Source organism: Nymphalis io, chromosome 4 (assembly GCF_905147045.1).
Source record: "Nymphalis io chromosome 4, ilAglIoxx1.1, whole genome shotgun sequence".
Lineage (NCBI taxonomy): Eukaryota > Metazoa > Arthropoda > Insecta > Lepidoptera > Nymphalidae > Nymphalis > Nymphalis io.
The window spans coordinates 9,593,430-9,612,545 of record NC_065891.1 but is presented as its reverse complement, the minus strand read 5'-3'; the positions used below and the strand labels follow the sequence as shown (position 1 = coordinate 9,612,545).

Below are 19,116 nucleotides of genomic sequence, written 5' to 3'. Positions count from 1 at the left end.
CTTTGACAAAACACGAGATTATCTATTTGGTCAGAAGAACTTAGAAAACGATCGTTGATGCAGGAAATACTTTTATCCGTTGTTATTCTCCTTTGACAACTCTTAACTCAATTTATTACTTTATTTAAATTGTTTTTATATATAGACCTTGTATAATAGTAACAGTCCAAACAACAACACGAAATTTCCTATTAAGAAGAAGACCTTGGAGTTTAGTCTACCAGGTGTACCACTGCAAGTTGGTAGAAATATAGACATGGTGTTTTCTTTCATTGCCGATCACGTGAAGAATATTTTCCTTGCCCGAATTTCAATGCGATTATTAGCTATGCGTTGAAAGTTAGTAGAAATAGAATATATGCTTCAATTATATATTCTATTTACCTTTCATAATATAGTAATTTATATAATAAAATTTAATAGAATAATAAATTTCGAAATGAAAGATAAAATATTTAAGTAATTCATTTACTTATACGAAGTTGTTATAAGCACTATACCATTTATATATAATAGACTGTATTTATTCAAAATTTACCGATGTGTTAAACAAGAGATGGCAAATTATCATATTTTACGGTTGGCGCTTTCACGCATCAAATCGACTATGAAATATTTTCAATTTCAATTAGTACGTAAATAAACCCTCTGGGGTCAGAGTCCAAAAGGACAGCAAAAAACGCCTCTCCATAACCAACCAATTAATTACATTCCCTCCATAATGGTAGCGCCGGTTTTATTATTGGTATTTTAAGGTGCCGTAGTCAAATAGAAAACCCTTATTGGTGAATAGTATATAATTTATATCGTAATTAATTGCTATGATAATAATATATAAATGTGTTTAGCCGTATAATTATTAAAACTAAACTATTATTACATTATCTTATATTGTTCGTAAATATCGATCAATAATTAACAAGATATTTTTTTTAAATAATAGAAATGCCCTTTTTTTAGAATTTATTAATATTCCTATTTACCCCTCCAATTAAGCGTACAGCTTGTGTGTGTGAGTGAGGACGACAATAGCCAAGAAGTCGGAACGTAACCTGCGACTTTTACATCGCTATACAACCCGTAAACTAATGCGCTATTGACGCGTCATCAAATGACATTATTCATCATGATTTCTTAATACTTAATACTATTTATATAAATTTTAAAAAAAAATCTTCCATTTAATATACTCTATGTTAATATAAAACTTGACGCAAAATAATAATAGATACAAAATAATATAAAAAAAAAACTTCCAATACGTAATAAAAAATATTGCTAAACGAAGCATCGCTGACAAAGAATTTCTTTATAGATTAATGAGCTAACTATAGTCTCTATAAAACAAGCTCTCGGTGACTAGGTAAAATTGCATCAGATTAATTTACCTGTTCGATTCAAACCCTGCTCATGACAGCCTTTGTATCATCCCGGGACTAGCTTCATTACTAAATATGAGACCTATCTAGAGGAAAGGATCTATATAGGATATCATGTCTCGTTGAAACAACTGGCTATAATTAGAATAGTGAAATGAAAATTTTAATACAAAATACATTAATTATTCTTTTTTTTTCGTGAACGAAATTCAATCAGAAGGATATTGTAATTAATACAAATATTCTTTTTAGGAATTTTTGCAACATAATATTAACTTTTATAAACTTAATTATCGTTAATAATAATCATTAATTATTTGAATCATAATGAAACCACAATAATATTATAATCCAGCGGTATGTACACTCCAATCGTGAACGATATTATTGTAACAATCAATTCGAAATTGTTTGAATCATGAGAGAAAATATTATATAAAGATACAATGGCCGTAATAGCTCAACTAATTTGTCCACGATATAATAGCTTTTTATAACAAGAAATTCCCCATCTTTGTCCACAACAAAATATTGTCAAACTAAGGCAATAACGAGGGCCGTTAGTTTCTGGGATGGTGAACTTTCTCGAACTATTTTTGTCCGTCATAATAGCCGAAGTTTGGCCCGGACAATCTGCACGCTATTTCAATGAGACCGTCTTTATTTTCATAGTTATGTTATGTCATAATATAACATTATTATTTTTGCACGTTATATTACATGTTTAATATATTAAAGCTCAATACTGTTAAAACAAAACATACAATTTCTTGATTCTTGAATTTCGTAGCTTACATCTTTTTGTAAACTTATCGGATATATTGATTGAATCTTTTTTTAATCAATTTATAAAATTTAATCATACTAATATTTATATAAAAAAAAATAATCGGTTCCATCCTGCACTGACAGACATGGGGTAAGGACTGGAAGACACTGGCTTTCTATCTCATTCCAATTAATATCGTACCTCGCTGTACATCCCCAGTTTCAACCGCCTCTACATATTTAACAAACATATTTTGCACATTTTGTCTTATTGTAGTAGTTTATTTAATATATATTTTTTCAATAAATGAGCCACCATTCGCAAAAAGAATCATTCGAATCGTAACTCCTGAGATCATCACGTACACAAAGTCTCCGCTTCATAATATAAAATACAGACTGTTTTAATAAAATAGCACCGATTTAGTTTAAAAACAAATAGATAAATTTTGTAACGTCTTTTAACTCGTTTATGTGAATTACTTTTTAATATTTGAAACTGTTTTTATAAATGTTTTTAAAATTATTTTTTAATTCTTAATACGAATAGTTCAGCATACCTGGGGGCAAGCACCATTAAGTCGTGGTGTGCTTAATTTGTGATTATAATTCATCTCGAGATCGGCGTTAAAGGAAAACACTGGAAATATTTGATGATATTATGCCACATTTGTATCCAGAAACCTATATTGAAGCAGCGTGTCGGAATAAGTTCCAAATTTTCCCCTCGAGAAGAGAGTAGACCGTTGTTCATCTGTGGGACACGTACAGGTTACTTTACTTAGAAACTAATTATTATATTCACGTTAATTTCTCAGCAATAACATTGCTAGTTTCACAATTATTACTATTAAACTCATTTATAAGAAATTAGTATTATGCAATGTTAAATTATTCGTCTACTTTCCCTTTATCAGTAAAAAAACAAGTTGTTCGGAATAAATTGTTTTCTTCTTTCTAAAATCGGAGAGGTCACAATCAGTTGAACTGTAATTGATGGTTATTTTATTTGTTCTCATTATTGGTTGAATCTGAGGATTGAAAAGCTAACCACTTTCTTCCGGACAATTGAACGTCGAACTTATAGCCTTTTATAATAATTGTATGTCGTCCCGTCGTTCACGTAGAAGATTTGAGATCGTTCCATTATATTAAGCTTCTCGTAAAATTGTATTAGATTTTTCAAATATTTGATCGATACTAAGCGGGTAGTAACAGTTCATGTAGCACCTTTATATATTGTATTATTGTAGCCAACATGCTGGTCAACTGTGGGTTGGTGGATAAACTAATGACCATTTTTAATAATACCTCACCAAAAATGAATTATAAATAAAAAGTAGTGCTTGCCTGGATTTGAACCTTCAATTAGTCAGTCAGGTTCACATATTCTATCCGCTGGGTTATGGCTTTATATAAATATTACATTACAAAATACAAATCATGTTGTCCGGTATCGTGGCATGAATATAAGCAGGATTTCCCGACTGAATTGCAATCCACTTCTATTTACTTATCTTGTAAATGTTTATGTAAAAAATCTTGGCAGTTCCATTCATTTTGAGAGGACATCTCGTAAACTAGTCTCATAATAATATAAGTATAGCAACAAGGGTTCATTTTATATTGTTTTTTTTTTTTTTTTATAGAATAGGAAGGCGGACGAGCATATGGGCCACCTGATGGTAAGTGGTCACCAACGCTCTTAGACATTAGCATTGTAAGAAATGTCAACCATCGCTTACATATCCAATGCGCCACCAACCTTGGGAACTAAGATTTTATGTCCCTTGTGCCTGTAATTACACTGGCTCACTCACCCTTCAAACCGGAACACAACAATATCAAGTATTGCTGTTTTGCGGTAGAATATCTGATGAGTGGGTGCTACCTACCCAGACGAGCTTGCACAAAGCCCTACCACCAGTATGTTATGTTTGGTCAGTCAAATATATTAAAAATATAGTGAAGGGAGTGTTAAGCCTTAGTCCTTTTTTGTACCCCTGACAATCTGTATGCAAAATGCCATGAAGATATGTAGTAGTTAAAACTTGAAAACGTACCAAGCAAACAAATAATTAAACTCACTTTCACATATAACATTAAATATTTAGGATTTAAAATTATATTCTCACTCTTATTATATTCAAGAAATTATGCGTTGTACATATGGGTGAGTCTACGAGGCATAATTCAAAAGCATCCCTATAAAAGGCTACAGTTTACAAAATTAATAAGTACAAAACGATCGTTCTATTGTCAAATACATACTTCACAGTAAAGGGTTAACAAAAAGTCATATAGAGCGTGACACCGCGACCCGCTAAAATACGAGGTTTAATTTATAGGACCGAAACCTTCCTGACCCGTGTCACTCTATTCAAACTATAAATTACCATTGTCGGTGTTACAGACGCCCAATCTAATGTGTCTGTGTGTGACTTGAATATAAAAAGAGGATATAAATCACAATCGCACGTCTGTCTCTTGCTTATTAAAGGTCTTTAAATTATTTTGTAAACAATTGCGTCTTCTTCTTTCGAATATCAAATCAATAAAGCCAGAAATGGAGACATTTGTGTTAAATTATTCAGTCGCTAAGCAATGTTTATAAGTAACCGAAATAATAATCGATTTGGTTCTTTTTTTATAATATAGGCCTGATGGTAAGTGGCCACTAACGCCCACAGACATAGGCATTATAAGAAATGTTATCCATCGCTTACTGGCTCACTCACCGTTTAAACCCGAACACAACAATACTAAGTACTGCTGTTTGGCGGTAGAATATCAGACGAGCTGAAAGTTGATTGAGCTATTTCTGATTTATTCCTTTGTATTCACCCAACTAACTCCTATCTGGATGCCAAATTTGAACTTTCTAAGTCATCTGGAACTGGGCTACCACCTACCACCAGTAAAAGTTGGGTTAAGGTACCCAATATGAATTAGAGCAAAAAACAATATAAGAGTCATATTAATGTATCAAAGAATGTTACAGTATAGATTAAATGTTTTTGAATAAGTATTCGACCTTGAGGAACCTGGGTTTAGTATTAAATTGTCTAGCAAATTATAGCTTATTCCACCACACTGCTCCAATGCGGGTTGGTGGAATACACATGTGGCAGATTTCAGTGAAATTAGACACATGCAGGTTTCCTCACGATTTTTTCCTTCACCGTATAGCACGAGATGAATTATAATCACAAATTAAGCACATGAAAATTCAGTGTTGCTTGCCCGGGTTAAAAAAAAATTATCGCAAAATAATTAAAAAAATTATCGCATAATAATGAATATGACAGCTAACTAACTAACAAACTTCCACATACACAACTTTTCGTAGAAAAGTCTCCCGTAAAATGTTAAACGATGCTCAAAATCCGTGGACGTATTTCGGATTAATGTGCAAGGTTTAAAGAGGCCGGTAAAATGGGAAAGTTAATTTTAATGCACTCGGCCGCTATCTCGTTAGGGGCTTGGAGCGCTGTTTATAAGGAATTAAGCATCAAATAAATTCCTGAATGCCTTATCGGAGAAAAAATATAATAGTTTTTTATCCAAATCCTTTGAAATTTTCGAGTTTTGATTCACCACTGAAAATAACACCAATGAAATTTGTATTTATAATTCGTCATGTGTTCTGTGGTAAAGGAAATCATTAGTAGGAATTTTTCATGTGTAGCAGCTGCAACGTACGTCGGAGAAGCGTAGTGAAATAAGTTCCAAACCAACCAAACCCTCAACAGATTCTGGATGTCAACCTAAAAATTCCGATGAACAGACTATATTATATTATGTTATATTTATATCATATTATATTTTTTGGAGAATCGTTTTTCTTTAACAAGAAGTTATACATTAACTTCGATAGTAATTTGTCATCGTCATTAAATTATTGATTTATTTATTTCAACTTATATTGTCAGATGTCTCTAAAATATTTCTCCATGAAAGGTGAAAAGGTGGTAACCCATTGGTGGACAAATAAAGTTCATATTTATATTTATTGTTAGGATAATTACATTTCTTACATTACAATAAATACTAAAAACCCAAAAACGTATAAAATTTTGTTATATGTTTTAAAAAAGCAATCGTTTCATAAAAAAACGCATTAAAAAAGACTACATACAAAATTAATATAATTTCCATTCCTCCGCCAGCACTCAAGGATGGAATGCTAATCCGGCCGCTATTATTTTCTCATTGTGAGGCGTTTTTACTTATTCCTTCTCGTATATCGAAAGATAATTAAAATGCTTGCAATAGCAGACGGACGTAAGCGATGCAAAAAGTCCTGGCTCTATTTGTATTTTTTGTGCACAGCCATCGTTTCTTGCATCAGCTTTCAATTACATTTTCAAGCAAATGGTCGAATAACGACAAGAAATTGTTTTACATTTATTTTTAAAGCATCGCAAGTGTAAGTATCGAATTTAATGTTTGCAAAGCGCTTAAATTGCGCTTTATTAAATTATTATGACATTATTACTTGATCATTTCGCACTTTTATAATTAATTACCCAAATTAATATTTATGTTTATTATAATATTTATAATTTAATATTTTTACAATATTAATTAATTGGTATATTTATTTTTGATGACGGTATCAAAACAAGGAAAACTCCAGGATATTTTTTTAAATTAATTACATAAAAAAATTGTTTACACATACAATTAAATATAAGTACAAAAACATATACGCATAAATGAATACAAAAAGGTTAAAATAAGTATAAAAGTAATCGAGAAACTTTTACCAATTTACCTGAATATGGAGAGTTTCAATCAAAGTTACTGGCAACACAAACTAAAAGACATTGAACAAACACCGTTACTTCAACTCAGGTATGAGATTGGTAATTCCACTCTACCAACATCGTTAAAATAAAATTTGATTGACTACAATTTCATATGAATATTATACAAGTAAAAATGAAGCAATTTAAGATTTTCGAGCGATGTTAAACATTATTGCGGAGTAAAATTAAACCTTCTCTCTTGCGAAGACGTTGGTCAAGACCTTTGCCATATTGGTCCACTGCTTGTTATTTGATAAACATAGCAGAATTTCATACAAAACAAGTTTCTTCATGATGTTTTCCTTCAACAAACACGAAATTCGTTTTTTATTAACCATGTAAAAACTCAGTGGCACTTGTTCGGATTATAACTCACTATCATCTATTAAGTTAAACGCTTTCTATCCACAACACCATCGATACTACAGTACTAACAAATGAGCATTTGAATAACACGAATCAAATCAAACCAAATTATTTTCTTATTCAAGTAGAATCGAAAAGCTCTTTTGAGTCGTCATGTATTAAATTAAATGTAAAAACTAGTAAGGTAGTAGTAAATATAAATAATAGTAAGTAAGGTTTGGAATGTTGATTCTACGAATATAATACCGACAGGAAACTCAATAGTTACTAAATTACATGTAAATAAATAGTTGGATGTTATTCGAATATAATATAAACAAAGAGAATGTGGAAATTAAACCAATCTAACATGTTGGTGATCAATCGAATAATCGTACAAATTAATTAGCTTTGACAGTACACGCTCTTGTCTTATTGAGATGTTCCAATTAATTGTAACAATCCCTGCTACTAATTAGATAAGTTCTATAAATTCTTATAATTAATAATATTTGGTATCAATATACAAATATAATACCATTACAAATACACGCCAAGAATTATAACCAAATATAACAAAAATATAAAATTATTGAAGTATAATAGGACATGATTATTAAACGTTATGTTAGATGCCTCCAAAATATAATGTTGAAAATACTTCTAAAAGATCATACACACATATATAGCAATTCAAATAGGTGTTCTTCACACGCATACGTCGTTACCAACTAATTAGGGACGATAGTTCTATGTGAATAAATATTTACTTTAAGTCTATATTACGAGTGTATCTGTAGCGTTTTGATGCTTATTTTAATACTTAAATGATAGAACAATTAACCGTGAAATTAAAGCTGGAAATGAAATCAAGGCATTGTCAAATTGATAGTTATTTTTTTTTTCAACGGTTAACAATAACTTTAAATTAAATACTTTTTGAAATCATGGACACCTAATTAAGGACACAAAAATATAATTTATTAAAATACCAATTTTCAAATAAGAAGATTTTAGCAACCCGAGTGGTTACCATTGTTGGTTTCCATCGATGGGGCATGGATGCTATTAAATTTCTGCAAGTATCTGCAGAAATGTTGTTCCCAGCCTCTTGAAACTTGTCGTAGAGCTGGTGTATTGTTTCTTGAGTTGCAACATTTTTATTTACTTCAAACCACATGTGCTTCATGGGGTTTAAATCTGGGCTATTTGCGGGCCAGTCAAGTACCGTCACAGACTCCTTCATAAGAAATGCTGTGACAGACTATGTCTGCTGTATGTTTGGGGTCATTATTATGTTGAAACGTCCCGTAACAGGAAGATTCTCTTCAGCATAAGATAGCATAGTTTCTTTTAATATTTGTCAGTATTGGTGTTGATCTAGAGTGCCTTCAATTTTTTTACTAGTCACTTCGAGCTTCAAAAAGCAGCCCAAAATTTATCTCCTTGTATTATTTTTTTAGCAAAGGCACTTTTCGAGCAATCCTTTCAAAGAGCAGAGCCTCCCTTAGGCGTTGACGAAAATTTCTAGCAAAAATGCTATACCTGGACCCTTAAACGGTTCTTTCTTGACCATCAAAACTATCCTACGATATTCTTAGTGTTTTTTTCTTGACCATTACTTTCTAGGAAAACTTCGAGTCAAACTTGGCTTGGCAGTCAAAATTTAAACCCAGCCAAATGCCACTGATTTTCCATGTGCTTATGTTGTGTTTATAATTCATCTCGTATTTGGCGGAACAAAAAGACATCGAGAAGCAACCTGCACGTCTACTAGCGTCGAGTCTGTCACATGTTTATTCAGCAACCCGCATTGGAGCACCGTGATGGAATATACGGACGTTCTTCTCGAAAAGGCATCTCCTTTGGAGAAGAACGCCCCATCGGGACTTTTATAACCTATTACTGAGTGCAATAACGGCTTGTAATATTAATTAAAAAAAGGTAATTTTCTAACATAAATCTCGTTTAATACGTGTGCAAAAAGGTACAGCCTATTACGCCAGCCGACTTACGACTTCTATTCTCTATAAAAATATATGAGCAGTTTTGACAAACTTCCCCTACGATACTAATAATTTTAAAAGAAAAGCAAGATTTAATGCAATAAATATTTTCTTATAAAACCAACCTGTGAATGTCCCACTGATGAGCTAATGCCTCCACTCCTTTTTAAAGAGAAGGCTTGAAGCTTATTACATCACGCTGCTCCAATGCGGGTTGGTGGAATACACATGTGGCAGAACTTCAGTGATTTTAGACATATGCAGGTTTCCTCGCGATGTTGTCCTTCACCCTCAAGCACGAGATGAATTATAAACACAAATTAAGCACATGAAAATTCAGTGATGCTTGCCCGTTTTGAATCCACAATCATCGGTCAAGATTCACGCGTTCTTTGACTACTGGGCCATCTCGGCTATTATATTTTACCTATACATAACTACAAACAAATAATCATGAAGTTTTTTGTTTTCATAATCACTCTTTAATTACACACATCACATAAGTAAAAATAATCTTAATTATAAAGTATTAAGTTATTTAATTGTCCCACCTATTTTATTATTCTATTATTTAATATTAAATGTTATAATTTTAATTGTAAAATATTAAATAAATATTATTAAACAATATCGATTCCATATTATAATTTTGTAATAATTACCGATTCAAAAAAATCGGTTATAAGTCCAATAATATATAATAGGCAAAATACTTGTTATTTTTACATATAATTAAAACCCTGTAAATATAATACAGGAATAGGTATAATAAAAAAATACATATGTTATTGCTTGAATTAATAACTCAGTCAGTAATATAACGTAGATCGTCGAAGTCGCGTCGCCCCTCCATTTTCAGCGGCCGGCGCCATGCGACGTCCGGACGTGTTTATTTTTCATTTCCGCCCGGTCCGGCCGAACCCTACCCCTCGCGGCCCTCGTCGTCCCTAAGTGATGGTGCAAGTCATGAAAAACGAACTATATAAAGACGAAATAAGTTACAAGCGAATAGACCTTATTATGTAATTAAATTAAAAACGTGTTTAAAAATAAAATAATATTTAAGTTAGGGAAATATATGGTAACAATGACTTTATTTTTATTTTATTTAAATTTTCGTATTTTCTGATTACAGCAAAATTCAAACATTTCGAACGCTCCGACCCTCTATTTATATATGTACATAATACGTATACTGTATAAAATGTAATTTTATTTTTTCAGCTGAGATACATACTTTCACATCAAATATTTGGTAGATATACAAATATTTTACAGTATGTATATATATGATATTATGAAAACTACTTTTTGTTTATGAGTTATAATAGGTTTCACTAATTTATTCCAATTTTCGATTTATATAAATCTGATCTTTTTTTTATATAGAATAGGAAGGCGGACGAGCATATGGGTTATCTGATGAAAAGTGGTCATCAACGCCCTTAGACATTGGCATTGTAAGAAATGTTAACCATCGCTTACATAGCCAATGCGCCACCAACCTTGGGAACTAAGATTTTATGTCCTGTAATTACACTGGCTCACTCAACCTTCAAACCGGAACACAACAATAACAAGTACTGCTGTTTTGCGGTAGAATATGAATATTCTAATGAGTGGGTGGTACCTACCCAGACAAGCTTGCACAAAGCCCTACCATCAGTAAAATCATTAATAATATAATGTTTTATTTAATTTAATTACATTTGAAATTAATCCAAATAAGTAAATACGCTTTATCTTCTACTTACACCACATCTGAAACATCAAGATGTGGTAAGCGTGAACGTGAAACAAAAATAAGGCAACATCGATCACACACAGTTCCGTTTTACTGACTGTCCTTATTACATTGCTTAACGTGTGTATGAAGCCTACCTTATTTATTAATTTATTAAAAACAATTACTTGTTTTTATTAGAACATCAATGGTCTACATTATTGATTGATTAATTTTAATCAGCCTACTTACTAAGCAAATGGTCGAAATTTAATAAATCGACAGAATGGCATTCTTATAGTAGTCTCTATAAGTACCTTCTTGAGTGCTAATTTTTATTTTTAGGGTTTTATTCGAACGCGCATGTACCTAAGGGGGAAACGTACCTATCAATTATTTAACATTTGCATCACAAGGGAGTGCGAATATGTATAACGATATGTCCAGATTTTATTCGGTTATAATTATATTGTTGTATCAATAGAAACACCAGTAAACATTCAATTTCTGAGCAATATTTCAATACCTTAAAAAGTACTAAATCATCTATGATTTATTCCTAGTATCTTTGATTCTGATAACTCTGTAATAAGTAACATATAAATAGTGCATATTTAAATAAAGAATACAAAAGATATATAGTGACAATAATACAGATAGAACAGGTAATAATATTATTACATGGCTTAAGGCATAATTAATTCGGCTTCGAAATAACAGGCCGCCGTGCCATAGAGACACATCGGACTTCATGTTAAGAGATGAAGGTTACTTTAATTATTATTATTATAAAATATTACCTAATACTAAATATGCCAAAAGTCTAACGTATATTAAAATAAAGTGTTATAAAATAAATGTATGAAAAATAATTTTATACGAATAATCAGTTGCCATTTTTCAATTTAAATTTTAAAACAAATGTCTATTAAAATGAGCCAGCATAATAAGCTTAGGTACCAACCGTAAAAATACTTGCTCCCTGTATCTATTTAACTGGGAACAACAAGATTATCCCATCCGTAGTTGAATGTGCCGGTTCGTTTATCTCAATGTCGCAGACGGACACGGCTCGTACGTGCTTTCGTACAAAATAAAATGCTAAGTCTCCACATTTCTGGCAATACAGGTAGGCACACTCGTTGCTTTTTTATGATGTTGTAATGTACGAGTACAATATTTCATGTAATAATTTAGTTAGTATTCATAGAATAAGATCTAACTTAGATGATCATGTTTAGTGCCTGTTATATTAAAATTTATAAGCAGCCAAGTTCAAGTTGTAACACTTTTAGAAAACATGATTAAAATATGTAAATGACGGGCCAGTTGGCATGGTTGGTAGATTCTTGCCTTTCACGCCGAAGGTTATGAGTTCGATTCCCACCCAGGACACACATTTTTGTGCATGAACATGTCTGTTTGTCCCGAGTCTGGGTGTAATTATCTATATAAGTATATATTTACAAAAGAAAAGTAGTATATGTAGTATATAAGTTGTCTGGTTTCCATAGTACAAACTCTCCTTAGTTTGGGATCAGATGGACGTGTGTGAATAATATCCGAGGGTATTATTATTATTATTTTATGAAAACAACTTCCTATAGGTAATCTATTCTTGAGATATGGGAATATTATTTCACATTCGAATAAAGACAATTATGTATTTAACTTTTTGAATTCCAAACAATGTCTATTCTAGTATAAATCATCACTTTGCTTGTTGCATAACAGGTAATCAATATATCTTTAAAATTTTGCGGTACCTATCTACTGGTTCGCAATCAACGTGAACATGGTTTTATACTAAAAAACAAATTGACTTTACTTCCGTACAAAACGCCAATTTCATATGTAAGGACCTACTATTTAAATATCTAAAGTAACTGTGTCCCATGGTAACAGAATGGGTAATTAAAAGTAAAAAAGGACTAAATTAACTGCCTGAAAACGTCTCACTGCTGCCCAAAGGCTTCTCCTTGTATCCAACACAAGTAGCTTTTGGCAAGCAAAACGGTTTAGTTCGTTAACGAGCTCAAGACTATAGAAATATAAAGTTGCTAATAAAACCCAGACAGGGTCTGAACCCGCAACCCAAGGTTAAAATTCACGTCTTCTAACTACTGTGCTATCTCGATAAATGTATTATAATTTATAACTATATATAAGCAACATATGTAAGAAATCACTATAAACATTAATTTCAAGTTATTAATGTCATTATAAGGATGTAAGAAAACATCAAAGAAAATATTAGACATTTTAATTATATAAGAACAGCCTTACAATACTAGAAGTGTAACAGTTTTAGGCGTAAGAAGTAGAGCGAACATTTTCATTTATCCACAATAATCCACAAATCGAAAACAATAATTATCAATGAAAAAATATATTTTGTACAACAATTTCTCTAGTCTCTCATCTACTATCACAGTCCAAAGCTTATGACTTCTAATATGCAGAATGAGATAGTTCGCGAATCACATTATTGTAAACTGCAAATTAATTATGTTCACAAAAAAAATAACAGCCATTTACAATTAAGTTATTTAAAAAAAATCTGAAGTCTTATTTATATTAAACTAAATCTAAACACACATATTCACTGCAAAGTGTGGTTGTATTTGTATTGCCAGCAACATCAGCTATTGCAATTATTTTTTCTTGTATTTGTATTTCCACAAACGTGTTTTACGTGTCTTTGGTCTTATATACCTTATTTTTAATCTCAATGTTATTTTAATGTGCCTGCATGCTTATTACCAGGCAGCATCACAATCTAGTGAAACTATAGTAAAAACTTTTGACGCCGTAGTGTGCCAGTTGACTTCCTTGATTCCTCTGGTTTGAATGGTATTCGGCTACATACCATAATCCGTTCATCTCTATTATGGATCGCCATTATTAGATTGTAATCCAGAATCTAAGATTGGTAATCGCCATTTGTGCCCACTTCACCAGCGTTGCAATATTACCCAAATATATTTTATAGATACATAAATTTTCAATGTTGTAATAGTTTTACACGTCCATACATTGCATTGCATTTCATCCAGTCATACAGCGTCGTAACTTTGCATCCACAGACTTTAGGCCTCTGGGGAAAAGGCACACATTAAAACATTACACACAAATAAAATAATAGTAAGAACTATTTTTATACTTAAATTAAATTACACTTTCAAATTTTTTGTGTCGTTTTTTTACTAGAAATCTTCCTAACTACGATGACATAATATGCCAGTTTTGTATAAAAGGAATTCGAGCAACTTTTTGGCATTCTTCTAATTTTTACATAATTATCATATTAGTAGATGAGCATTACAGACCTTATTGTTGCAGATATATCTTGCCAAGATATACATTTTTGCAACAAAATATAAAGGACAGGTTATGTTTTAAAATATATCAGCCACACATTGCAGTATAACTTTACCCGTCTAGATGTACCTTAACTGTGTATTATTGTATTGAAAGAAGATACAAATTATCAGTTCACAAAATGTATGAAGCAATTATAAATGATGGCCGTATAATATTTGAAAACCATTTGATTTCAAATATTTTTATAGATTTAAAAATCGTTATTAATTTACTTGCCGAAATAATTGCTAAATTTTTATAAAACTTTTTTCCTTAACATTAATATTTACCTCATAATAAAAATGTAATATTTACTACACAATTAATTTTGAATTTTTTAAAAAATATTGTTCACAAGTAGTATTCCACATTCTTCACTATTTGTTACTGAAACGACAACCAGAAATTCCCAAAACACACATTTTCAATGAAAAAGATTATTAAGCATAATATAAAATGCATGTACAATGAAAAAGCATAATATAAAATGCATATAAAATAGAGCATCACAAACATACAATTCATATGGAATATTTTAACCATGTTTTAAACATTACTTCATAAAATAAAAAAGAAAATGCTAATAAAACCCAGTTATTGTTAAAATACAGCATCGAATATATAAATGTTTATTATAGCACACACATTTCGTTTTACAAATATATATCAATTGAAAAAAACTTAAAAGGTTTTATTTATGGTGTAATTTTTATTTAGATTGTTAAAATTTTTTACTTGTTTGTTTAAACAGAATTAAATTATTTTTAGTTCACCTATTCTTATAAAAACCATTTTTTTATAACAATATTGCATATGGAAGATCATTATTATTACATAAATACAACATTGCTTTTGATTCTGTTGAAGAAAAAAACTTATTTCGTTGTTCGTTTCAATCACGTAAGGGTAATTGACCTTCCCCTGAAAAAAAAAGGAGAGGAGGCCTTTAGCCCAGCAGTGGGACATTCACAGGCTGTTACAGAATTGAAATAAAATTCTTAAATTTCTCTAAGCCTTATAACAGATATGGGTGGAACACATATTGGATTTAGACAAATTTGTAGAGTTTTAAAAATAAATAAAAGATAAATCAGCAATTATAACTTGTCTATGCTACTAAAAGTAAGTACATATGAAACTAAATGGTTAGATTTTTAACTTTCGAATATTTAATGTGATACCAAATACTAAAATGAAATAAGTTTAAACGAAATAGAAGCTATTTTACTCAACAGTCATTAAGTAAATTGTCATTTTTCATATTACTTATCATTGCGTAATTTGCGAATAAATCACATATTCTACTTTTTTTAGAAATATTTTTATGGCTTATTGTTTTTTTCCAAGTTTTTATAATGTTTAATTTCATTACAGACTATTTATTATTTAAACACTGGTTAAAAAATATAAAGAAATGCGTTTATGCCCCAAGGCTTGAGCCTCGAGCTATTCGTAACTTTTTTCTGTGTTCTTCTGGAACTTTAAAACTCCAATTTCTTTAAAGATTGCGTACTTCAGTTGTTTTATTTGGTGCTGTTCATTTAACATTATATGTAATTACTATTAGATAATTATAATATTAATTTGCAGTTTCACATTTGTTCTGTTAAGAAGACACCAATCTGTTCCAATACATATGGAATTTTTCATTTGTCTATCACGGACATTATTTGTACAAACATAGGCAACTTATAATTATAATATTGATTTGTTACCATTACTCGACCAATTAATCAAAGTGTCAGATGGTCCATCTTCTATGTCTAACAATAGATTATTTTTTGATTCATCCTTAGAACTATGCAATACAATGTCCTCATCGTTAGTTTGGAGATTAACATAAGAGAGAGATTTCTTCTTTTGTTCTAAGTCAAATATTTCTAAATCTTCATCTTCGTCTTCATCAGACTCCATAGTTAGTGGTATTCGAGATAGTTCGAGATTGTCTCTCCGATCATCTGATTGGAGGACACCATACCTGAATTGATTAGCATCATTTGTATTGTGTGCATTGCCGCTATCATATTTTTGATTCTTTTTTCTGTAATAAAAAAAAGATAATAATTAATGATGGTTTCCGGAGTAACACTGCGGACCGAAACTGGTATGAACATAAGTCTGATTGTGTCATTTGCAAGAATGCTATACATGATTTTATATAGATACGATACATTTATTTTATATGTCAAATTATTAACAGATCTGTTCTTTAAGTAGCAAATATATACACTCATTGAGAATGCTGTCAATGATCATTCTCATAGTAGAAATCAAGGATTCTTTTATAACAGAATGTCGTTCTAACAACTAAACCAATGTTATACTTGGGAGAACTTGTGCAGGTAGGTAGTAATTATGTAATAGCTACATATACAACTTCTAAAATTTCTCTCTGTTATTGTTGGATACATTAATTTATTTTTTCTATAAAATGAGAGACTTCTAATATTTATTTAAGAGAATTTATTTATTTAATAATTAAATTCTAAAAGAATAACAATGTATTATGTATCCCTATCAAAATTATCTGAGACAGCTTATATATTGTACAATAATAAGTATATGATAGTAATGTGTTTTATTATCTATTTGAACTTTGACTGTTATAATCTGAGTTTAATGGTAACTCTCAGAACATGATTAAAAGAGAGAGTTCCTCTACTTTTGTAATTATGCAATAGTAACGATGATATTTGATATTTTGAACATTTATAAACTATATAATATTGAATTAATTACTATTTCTTATTTAGTCATTTAAAAATTGTAATAAATTTAAATACCTGTAAAATATGAAGTATGCAACAGCCAGGAGACTAAATCCACCAAAAACAATAAGACCTCTTTTAACAACACCGGGATTGTTCAGATCAAGACTACTCTCAGCTTCCGTCGATGCCACAGTAATAGTTTTATTTACAACAGTTGCATTTGTTTTCAGGAGTGTTTCATTTAACTTTGTGATATTACCTGAAACATTATTTGTATTCTTTAAATACTTGTGCCAACAAAAAATGTAAATATTTATAAGCAAAGAAAATAAGTTTATAAATTGACTAATATAGAACTTTTTTGTTTATTGGAACAAATGAAAACTGTAAGATTGTATATGTAACATATGAAAATAAAATAAAAGATTGAATATATTTTGAAAAGTTATTGAAATTACCAGTGGTAACATTATTACCATATTCTAAATAACAAATACTCAAAAGATACATATACTCAGAGTGAAATTCTAAGCAAAGGCGTCAATGAAAAATCTAATAAAAACCATTTTTTAATTAAAGTTATTTTTCATATATAGTTTTATATATTAATGCTGTAAGTTTTAACTAAAGCAAGTAATCATAAGCCAGGGATTCAATATTGTTAAGAACAGTACAATGGTAATGTAATTATAGTTCATTATAACAATTTATCATAAATACCAAATAATTAATTCAATTTATTTACCTATGGGACTATCCAGTACATTACTATTGCTTTGTATTTTTACATCAGACTGTACTGTTGACACTGGTAACGAATTAACATTTACTTTACCAATACCTCCTTCACTTAGTCCATCATGTGAAGGTACTCCCTTATTATCAGCTGCAATTTCCTTATTGGGACCATCATTTAGTGGTCGGCTAATAGATCCAGTTCCCTGCTGAGCTGTATCTGTATTTGCTAAAGATGATTTTGTATCAGCATTGTCTGTAATCTGTTTCGGCAGTGACTCAGCTTCTCGTTTACGAAGTTGCGATAATTTTACATGATGACGGCTGGATGGCCTATTATACACGTTGTCTAAATTGGCATCATTGTTAGCTGTATTGTAAACATCTTCTGTTGTTTTAGCACATGTTAGGAAGAGGAACACTAAGGAAACTCGTATTATCATATTAAATAAAGTTTAAACTACTACACATTTATCAATGAATCTCTATTCCAATGAGGTTTCTATCATATTTGTTTAATTAATACTAATTTTTCCTCCCATCAATTATGCACACCAATTAGAAACTGATGACCAATTCTTGAACAATGGCGTTAACATAAACGACGTTTAAAAAAAAAATTGCACAAATACACTGAGCAAATATGAATACATATAATTAATTAAATGTAGTTTAAAAAACCTGAGCAATAAACCGAAATATACAATGGCCTATGAGTAATATTTAACTTCTGACAGCTGATATTTCAAATCAAAAATGTCACTTGTCAAATTTACATTGACAATAGACAAGGAAATAGACAACAAATCAATAATATAATCTTCAAAGTTGCACTGCTATTAATTTTTCTGAATTATTTTGTCTCTATTAAACACCTACAAATGAATAATTAATTTTTATAGATGTTCCAATTATTATACTAACACATTTTTATATAAATTGCATGTTGTAAATTGCATTGTAATAATATATAAATGAAAATTATCGTACTTTTGAAATTAAATTTAACTATGTTTTTTTATGCTTATTTAACACTTATTTATATTCCTAATCGTAGAGAAAAAAGATATAAGGTAGAGTATATGTGTACTCTACCTTATATCCGTTACCTAGTAAATATTATATTATCATTACGTCTTACGACATTATTTTAATATCAGTGTAATTGACAAGAACGCCAGTTTGCTAAGTTTAAAATTTTTTACCGACTTATGCCGGATGACTTCATAATGTTGAATATTTTTAAAAATATGAGTCCATTATCGAGACTAGATA

At 30.4% G+C, this 19,116-nt stretch overlaps 2 protein-coding genes across 3 annotated transcripts in view; one reads left to right on the top strand and one right to left on the bottom strand.

Moving 5' to 3' along the window:
* LOC126781823 (sorting nexin-25) overlaps window positions 1-19,116 on the top strand; it is a 368,238-nt gene that overhangs the window by 199,816 nt on the left and 149,306 nt on the right. The gene's annotated exons all lie outside the window — the stretch shown is intronic.
* On the bottom strand, window positions 13,279-18,563 carry LOC126781854 (uncharacterized). Of its 2 annotated transcripts, XR_007670713.1 has the most exons (4): window positions 17,852-18,563; window positions 17,179-17,365; window positions 14,686-16,436; window positions 13,279-14,129 (listed from the first exon to the last, which is right to left on the bottom strand). XR_007670713.1 is itself a non-coding variant. In XM_050506964.1 (3 exons), exons 1-3 carry the CDS (start codon window positions 18,282-18,284, stop codon window positions 16,091-16,093), a joined length of 966 nt encoding a protein of 321 aa, XP_050362921.1. In that variant the 5' UTR covers window positions 18,285-18,563; the 3' UTR covers window positions 13,279-16,090. The 2 variants fall into 2 exon arrangements, 1 of the variants encoding a protein (XP_050362921.1); XM_050506964.1 differs by having other exon boundaries at window positions 13,279-16,436.

What these genes read in the sequence shown, in the direction of transcription:
- LOC126781854 (XM_050506964.1), bottom strand. Translation starts at nt 18,284, where the DNA reads ATGATAATACGAGTTTCCTTAGTGTTCCTCTTCCTAACATGTGCTAAA. An exon ending in TGTACTGGATAGTCCCATAG is followed by an intron (nt 17,366 to 17,851) that starts GTAAATAAATTG and finishes ATAATGTTTCAG; the next exon opens with GTAATATCACAAAGTTAAAT. An exon ending in GCATACTTCATATTTTACAG is followed by an intron (nt 16,437 to 17,178) that starts GTATTTAAATTT and finishes TTTTTATTACAG; the next exon opens with AAAAAAGAATCAAAAATATG.